The 8,118-nt window shown below is 58.2% G+C and overlaps 1 protein-coding gene across 2 annotated transcripts; it reads right to left on the reverse strand.

The window, feature by feature from the left end:
* Positions 1 to 86: 86 nt before the first annotated feature.
* NR1D1 (nuclear receptor subfamily 1 group D member 1) lies at positions 87 to 7,819 on the reverse strand. Of its 2 annotated transcripts, none has more exons than XM_032871538.1 (8): positions 7,143 to 7,819; positions 4,084 to 4,419; positions 3,811 to 3,899; positions 3,563 to 3,707; positions 2,549 to 3,192; positions 2,050 to 2,235; positions 1,277 to 1,487; positions 87 to 575 (listed from the first exon to the last, which is right to left on the reverse strand). In XM_032871538.1, the coding sequence occupies exons 1-8, from the start codon at positions 7,171 to 7,173 to the stop codon at positions 376 to 378; spliced, it is 1,842 nt and encodes a 613-aa protein (XP_032727429.1). In that variant the 5' UTR covers positions 7,174 to 7,819; the 3' UTR covers positions 87 to 375. The 2 variants fall into 2 exon arrangements, with proteins under 2 accessions (XP_032727429.1, XP_032727428.1); XM_032871537.1 differs by lacking the exon at positions 7,143 to 7,819 and adding an exon at positions 6,069 to 7,131.
* Between the last annotated feature and the right edge of the window lie 299 nt (positions 7,820 to 8,118).

Raw genomic sequence — 8,118 nt, forward strand, 5'->3', positions numbered from 1 at the left:
TGGAGAGGTGTGCCCCAGCCTTGGCAATATTTCCACTCCACCCCCCCGCCCCCCGCCCCAAACGAGCACACATCACAGAAGCCAGCTCAGCTGTGAACTATTGGATTTGAGACAGGAATAGAACAAATCGGGGGGCTAGAGAATAAGGGAGGGGTGGGAGAGTGATTTAAATAGGGGAGGATGGGAGGGTCAGTGATGGGGGAGGGAGGCAGTTATTTACAAGAAGGCTCGGGGGGCCAGAGGCTCATCTTGGAATATTTTATAACAATATAAATAAGATTCTGGTTTGCTTTTCCTTTTCGTCTCGTAAAGGAGAGAGAAGTGCAGAGTTCGATTCTGTACAAGGGGGCAGCGGCAGAAGGCCGGCCGGGCGGGTCACTGGGCGTCCACCCGGAAGGACAGCAGCTTCTCGGAATGCATGTTGTTCAGGGTCCGCAGGTCCGGCAGCTTGAGCAGCAGCTTGGTGAAGCGGGAAGTCTCCGAGGGCCGGTTCTTCAGCACCAGAGCCCGAAGAGCCCGCAGCAGCGTCTCCTGGAGCTGCTCCACCGAAGCGGAATTCTCCATGCCCGAGCGGTCTGTGGGGAAGACGACAGCAGTGAGGCGGGCTCCCCGAGCTCCTCTGAGGAGGAACCGGAGGAGGCCTGCGAGGAGGTCTCCAAGGAGGTCTCCGAGGAGGAGGAGGAGGACGCGGCCGCTGCCGGCGCCGCTGCCGGTGCAGCCTCTCCCTGAAGCCCCTCAGAGGGCCCATGGGGAAGGAGGAGGAGGAGAGCGCAACTCCTCCTCCCAGGCCTCCGCCCCCAAGAGCAGGAGGTGGCTGAAAGCTTGGGAGCGTGGGCTCAGCAGGGCTGGTCACCTCCCATCCCACAAGGCCACTCTCCTTCCCTAAACAGGCCAAACGGCGTCCAGGCTCCCTTGCTTTTCGCTCTGTAGTTCCCTCTGCCTGGGCTGCCCTACCCCCTCTCTGCCTGGCAATATCTTACTTGTCCTGTGAGGCCCCACTCAAGTGTCACCTCCTTCCCCAGCTCCCCCAGGCAGAAATAGTTGTCTATGCTTCCAAAGCCCTTGGTTCATGCTTCTACTGTGACACTTATCTCACTGTTTTATAATTAGTCGGGCATGAGTCTGTCTCCCCAGCTAGACTGTGTCTGAATCATGTCTGTATCCCCAGTGCCCGGTGCAGGGCCTGGCATAGTGTAGGTACTCCATAAAAGGTGTGTTGAATTGAACTGCGTCCGCCTCCTCCCCGGGGTCAGGCTCAGGCGAGAGCTTGACCTACCCGCAGAGACGAGCACCACCGCGGTGAAGAGGCCCAGCTCCTCCTCGGTAAGCGCCAGGGAGTTGAGTTTCTCGCTGAAGTCAAACATGGCACTGAGCAGGTCGCCCATGCCCATGGCTCCGAGTTCCTGCAGGCTATAGGTGGTGCGGCTGAGGAACATCACTGTCTGGTCCTTCACGTTGAACAGTGATGCAAAGCGCACCATCAACACCTAGAAGGGGGAGGGGGCAGGGACAGTCATCCTCTGGTGGGGTGGGGTGGGGACCACTTGCCAAATTGCCCCCGAAGTTTTCCAGAGGGTTTAACTGGTGCTGCCTTAGATTTCTCAGGGAAAAGCGAGCGTGGTTTCTGAATGGGCAGTGGGGGGGGGGGGGGGGAGAGATGGAGGGATGGGGAACATCACCCCCGCTTTGGAATCCGGCAGGCCTGGATCTGAGTCTTAGCTTTGTCACTCCCCGTGACCTCGGGCAAGGTCACAAAAGTTCACCAAAGTGAATTTGCTCATGCCTAGAAGGGGGTAGGGGGTAGCAGTGTGCCCTAAGGTGTTCCTTTAAGGTAATGAGATGTGTTTAGACCCCAGCTGAGATGACAGGAGACCCAGCCATCCCAAGGCAGGATGAGGAGGGATTCTGCCCCCTCTGGCAGTCAGAGTCTGCCAGGACAGAAATAGCGGGGTTCCAAAGCCTTTCAGAGCCCCTGCCCATCCCAGACACCAAGTTCTTCTGCTGGATCCTTCCCAAGGTCAAGATCAGGGAGTCTAAAGGGTCACTCACCTCAAAGGTGCCAGCCTTAAGCAAGGTGACCTGGTCGTGCTGAGAAAGATCACGGAAGCCAGGGATGTGCTTGGCAAACTCTACCACCTCCCGCACAGCAGGTGTGAAGCTCATGGAGAAATCCTCCCAGATCTCTTGCACGGTTCTCCCACTGCGTCCGTGTGGGTACATGTTCATGGGACATGCCTGGAGAAGGAAGGGATGTGGGGAGGCGAATATCAACCCGGCTGACTCAGATGGGCTCCCCCCGCCAGCAGGGCTGGACCCCAGTTTTGGCCTGGGTTAGGGACTGTGGTCCTGGAGGATGGGTCTTCGAGGTAAAGTAGCAATCAGGTGTCAGGTGGAGATCAGGGATTGGCAGGCAGAGCCCTTACTGCGGGGCTGAGCATCCTCCCTTGACACGAGGATATTCCCGAATTAGCGTCCAGGCACACCCAGCTGCCTTCCGCTAAATCCAGTCTCCCAGGCCCCCTGCCCACCTCACCCCCAGTGCCCTCACCAGCAGAACGTTCTTGGAGTTGCCCTGCCGTAGACTGTTGGCAGGTGCTTCGCCTTCTGGGGCTGGGTACACATGGGTGGGGCAGAGGCGGTGCCCGTTGCTGTTGGGCTGCTGGCAGCTGTGGTGGGCAGGGCCAGGGGGCCAGGCGGGAGGGTAGGAGGAGGAAGCCTGGCGTAAACCGTTCAGGGCCTCGTTATGACGCTGAGCAGCCATGATATTGTTGTCAGTGGGGACTGGGGGGCAGCCCTGACTCTCCCAACAGTGTGGGGTGGTGGCCGGAGGGCTGCCCGACGCATGGTTGGCATTGAAGTTGCCCGGTGAGGTGCCCAGCTTGTCATGGGCATAGGTGAAGATTTCTCGGTGGGCCCGGGCCACCTGGGATATCACATCCTCCACTGTGGGCTCAGGACTTGGGGACCGGGGAGGCGTCAGCTGTTGTGGGAACTGGGAGAAGCCCACCAAGGGTGAGGGGGCCGGAGCGGGAGGTGGTGAGGGGCCCAGGGGGCCTGGGGTCGGATGTTGGGCCGGCGAGGTTTCCAACGGGCACTGGCTGCTCAACTGGTTGTTGGCCAAGTTCATGGCACTCTGCATCTCGGCAAGCATCCGCTGCTTCTCTCGTTTGGGGATGCGCCCAAAACGCACAGCTGTGACAGGATGAGAGCAGCGTCAGGAAGTTCTCAGACACGCTCACGTGCTTCTCTTCCTTCCTTCCTCCCCAAAGGGCAAGGCCCTGAAGGCCTGGGGTTCCACCTCAAAACCAGAACCGAGGCCGCGCCCACTGAGGGGGGTTTTCCAAGTAGGGATTGCCCTAGGAGGTGGCCAGAGGAGCTAATAGGAAAGAAGTGTGTTTCTCCAAGAGGACAAAAGACAGGCATCCCCGACACAAAGGAGACACGAGATGACGTGTCTCCCCGTTGGGACTTTTTTTTAAACGGAGGGATTCACTCAGAAACTTTGGGTGGAAGGAAGGGAGTGGGGGGGCGTGTGGCGGGGATGCCTGTGGCGCTGTCTTACCATCTCGAGACATGCCGACCGAGAGACACTTCTTGAAACGACACTGCTGGCAGCGGTTGCGGTTGATGCGGACAATGGAGCAGTTTTCATTCTTCAGACATCTTTTGTACTGGATGTTTTGCTGGATGCTCCGGCGGAAGAAGCCCTGGAAGGACAGGGGCAGCTATAGAGAGCATGTCCGTCCAGGCCAGGCGTCTGCATCCAGAAGACTCAGGTCACCCCGCCTCCGCCCTGACCCCCTGCCTCACCTTGCAGCCCTCACAGGCATGCACACCATAGTGGAAGCCCGAGGCGACATCCCCACACACTTTACACAGGAGCACCATGCCGTTCAGCTCTGCGGGAAGAGAGAGGCGGCGGGTGAGCGGCAGGCCTATCCGAGCAGGCCCAGATGGGCAGGACGGCAGTTGGTGCAACTCTAGGAGAAATCCCTGAGGCCGGGGAAGGCCCTGGGCACAGGGGCCCCAAGGCCCCACCTAGGCCTGGCCGCTTTTCCCCCAATCAGCTGGCAATTTACGCACTGGTGATGTTGCTGGTGCTCTTGCTGGGGGACACGCGGCTGCTATCTTCCAGGGCCACTTGTAGACCCCCGGGGGGGTTCCCATTATAGAAGGAGGAGGAGGACGATGAGGAGGAAGATGAAGAAGGGGAGCCATCATCACTCAAGCTGGGTGGAACGCTCCCAAAGGAGCGAGCTGGGTCCTGGGTGAGGGAGCCTGTGGGCGACGGTGGGAAGTAGGCAGAGCAGCCTTGCGCCAGGGACTGGAAGCTGCCATTTGAGCTGTCACTGTAGAGAGACTCAGGGCTGGTACGGCTTGGGGAGGAGCCGCTGGAGCCAATGTAGGTGATGACACCACCTGGCAGGAGAACGTGAGGGAAGAGGGTGTCAGCCTCCATACACCTTTGGTCCCAGGGCACCACTCCGCTCATTCCCCCCACCTGCCTCCCCCAGACACTGCTGGATGCTCAGAAGTTAACCACGTGGAACCCTTAATCTTGGGAGTCCCAGGAAGAGCCGCACTGAGCAACTTCCCAACACATACCAGACATGACATGGCCCACCAACATCCCAAGACCCTTTGCAGGGTACAGTCAGTTTCTGCCTTGGGTGTGAGGCTCTCCCTAGAGGCAGGACCTCTTCAGGCATCTCACATATGCACCGCTCCCCACACCTGGCCTCAAATGCCTTCCCTGGGAATATCGACAGCAGCTAAAGATTTCGTCGTCAGCGGCAGACCAGAGGATGGGATGAGCTGTTGAGATCCATTCAGAATGCCCAGTTTTTCCCTCCCCCCACAAAAAAACTGGCTGCCAATGTTAACACCAAGACCATTCCAGGGATGAGACTATGGCGGGCCAGCGAGCCAACACTAAGGAGAGTAGAGGTCTTACAAGAGTAAACCAGTTACATTCCCCCAAAACTGGAAGACATATTCTCCAAAGATAAGGTCTTGAACCTGCCCAAGCCGGTTCCCCTGGCCTCCAAGAGCAAGAGTCAGAACAGATTCTCCCTCTGAGTCCAGGAAAAGACTTAGCAGTGCACATTACAGGAGGTGGACACGAAAAACAAATTGTCCAGCCTAGGACTTTGGAAATCCCCTTCTAGATCTCTCAGCCTGGTGACAATGACCTTGGCTCTCTGGCCATTCAGGGACTTTGGCCCTCTGGTTACACTGCCAGCCAGGTGGCTGTGTTCCCATGATAAAAGCAGGAGAAAAGGTGACCTGCCTGCCACTCCTGTACCAAGCACTGAGATTGGCCTGCCACAGGTGGGTTGGAAGAAGGGAGGATCCTAGGACACGTGTGAGCCGACACAAGCCATGTCACCGTGTATCCAGAGGCACATGTCTCGCTCACCCACTGACACACACTGAGCTGGGCAGGGCAACCTTAAAATAGCTCAAGGTTGGTCAGGGTGAACCCAGTTCCCAGTAAAATAGTTGCACAACAGATCAGCTCCTACAGTTTCAGGGTTTAGGTAGGGGGTGGGGATGGGATATTATCTGGTGGTAAATGAACATGACCCAGTTCACCCATCCCCCAAAAGGAAGTAAGACCTTCATCCAAAGATAATCCTAACCTGGAAGTGAGGGACATGCCTAAAAGTGTCTAGTTCTAGGTTTAGTTCTATCACAAGCAACTTGATTTGTGACCTAGAGGAAATGAACTCCCCTCTCTGGGTCTCAGTTTTCCTTTCTGTGAAGGAAAAAAAAAAAAGATAAAATCTTCACTTATGATTCTGAGATGTAGCTGTTCTGGGGAAGTCCTTGTGACAAACAGTTCGTGGGGGTGGGGAGTAAGACAGTGGCTGCAGGACTAAGGAAAGAGATGCTCCAGGAACAGTAAGAATTTGGAACGTGGCGAGGCTGAGTCTAAAGGCAGTAAAGTGAAGTAGGTGCAAACAGAATAAAGAGGAAGGAAACGAGGAGAAGGGTGGCTAGATGTGAGGTACCACTGAGGAGTGTAAACATGAGGCCACGAGAGGTCAGGGATGGCTCCATCTTACTCTTCTTCGGTGATGGGGAGAAGGGGGCCCCAGGCAGGCGGACAGGAAAAGGAGGCAGGCGGGGGCGGTGAGTCAGCCCAGCTTCACCCAGATCTTGGCGGGGCGGGGCGGGAGCCGGGCCCTCAGCCGGCCTCACGTCCCCACTCCACGTGTGCGTCCTGCACGTGGCTCCCCAACGAGGAACCCCGGAACTCGAGGCTCCGCCCTCTCCGCTTCCCGTCAGTCGAGAGCAGCAGCCCCGCCCCCGCCCCGCCCCTCCTGGGCCTCTAGGTCCTGGGCTGGGCCCCAAACGCCAGCCCGGCCGGGGCAACTGAGGGGAGGAGAGATGGGAACACGCGTTGCCGGGGCGACCGGGGGGGGCGGAGCTCATTATGTAACGGGGCCGGAATGCAACGACCAATGGGGTGACGGCCACGGCTTCTGCTGAATGAAAACAAACGCAGCACGTGGGCCCGACTCCGCAGCCATGTGAGCCCTCCGGGCCTCCCGGGCGCTGTGGGTGTCCTCCCTGGGGCAGGGCACCACTCAGCCGGCTCCTCAAGTGCCGCTCCCTACTGTCACTGAGGATTCCCCAGTGAGATCCGACCCATTCTCCCAGCCCCTCCCGCCTGGAGCCCCTATCGCCCCACTGCTTCTCAGGTTCCCTTGAGCATGCAGGAACTAGGGGAAGAGGAAGGAGGGGGGTCCTCTTTCCGAGAAGGCCAGGCATGCCACAGCTGCAGGCGAGGGGGGGAGGGGAAGATAGGGGCGTTTGGTGCTCTGCTCCAAAGCTCCTAGTCCCTCAAAACTGTGCATCTTACCACACGTACCCGCTCTCCTTTACCTCCTGCCCGGGATACGAGTCCTTCAGGCTAAAAGGAGCTTTGGGACTCTGAGAGGTGGTGGTGCGGAGCTTCCGGGCGCATTCCCAGGACGAACTCGCTCTGGAAATCCCAGCCTATGGTCCCCATTATGCTAGCAAATCCCCAGGCCGAGGGAGTCGCCAGTCCCTTACAAAGTTCCTCTTGTTCTAAGGTATATATGGAAGTTAGGATACCGTGACAAAGGACGATGATAGTAAAGGAATTCCGGTACCTGTGTTATTGTTGGAGTCCAGGGTCGTCATGTCTTCACCGTCTGAGAGCGGTCATTCAAACTGGACCTTGATACAGACTGGAGGTTGCAATTGCCGCTGTCGCCCCCTGGGCAGTGACTGAGGGCGGGGAATGGACCCCGCGGATCACAAGCAGGATCCGAGGCACCCTGCAGCAAGGTCTTGGGGTGGCCGGACTGCAGCCCTGCAGAAGGGTAGGACGCAGAGGCAACGGAGGTCTGCTTTGCATGGGAAGAGCAGAGTGTGGGGGAGGGGGGAAATCAGCCTGCTGTAGTTCTGGCTGGAAGGTAGCAAGGAGGGTCGGGTCTCTGCAGTGCACGGGGTGCCACTGCCTGACGGCTTCACAGCGCTGCAGGGTAGCGAATCTGGAGCTCCCGGTGCAAAAGTCCCAGAGGGAGAGAGGATGCAGTCAGGAAGTAAGTAGGTGATAGGGAGAAACGGGGCACCCAGGCGCAAAGAAGCGAGACGTGTGCCCTGCTACGTTCCCTCGGCAGCAATATTTCACTCTGCCAATCTCAGCCGCCTTTTGCCCCAGCCTTTTTCCCTGGGACAGAGGGCTCTGCGCAGGCGCCAGCAACCCAGGGTTCCCGGGCCGCACGCGGCACTGGAGCAGGTACCATGTGATCCCAGGGAGCGCCTCGTGCCCCAGTGACACACTTTTCCAGCAGCAGGCACGTTGAGCTCCGTGCGCCTGCGTAACGCTAAGCCTTTCGGGATTCGTAGTCCACTGGCAAAGTGGGCGGACTGCGTTTATTTCCTCCTTTCTGCCTTGCAAAAGCCGTTGCTGGGGCGGGGGAGGAGCTAAGAGCCGAATGGGGTGGGGTGCACTGAAAAGTCAGGGTGGCGTGTTCGGAAAGCCTGTATGGCAGAGGCATGTGAATTCCTGGGGAGGGACTGGCAAGCTTGGCTGTTCCCTGGGAGATAAAAGCTAACAGGCTCTTTCTGCAAACCTTGCAA

This window comes from Lontra canadensis, unplaced genomic scaffold, assembly GCF_010015895.1.
Source record: "Lontra canadensis isolate GAN:19392208 unplaced genomic scaffold, GSC_riverotter_1.0 scaffold43, whole genome shotgun sequence".
Taxonomy (NCBI): domain Eukaryota; kingdom Metazoa; phylum Chordata; class Mammalia; order Carnivora; family Mustelidae; genus Lontra; species Lontra canadensis.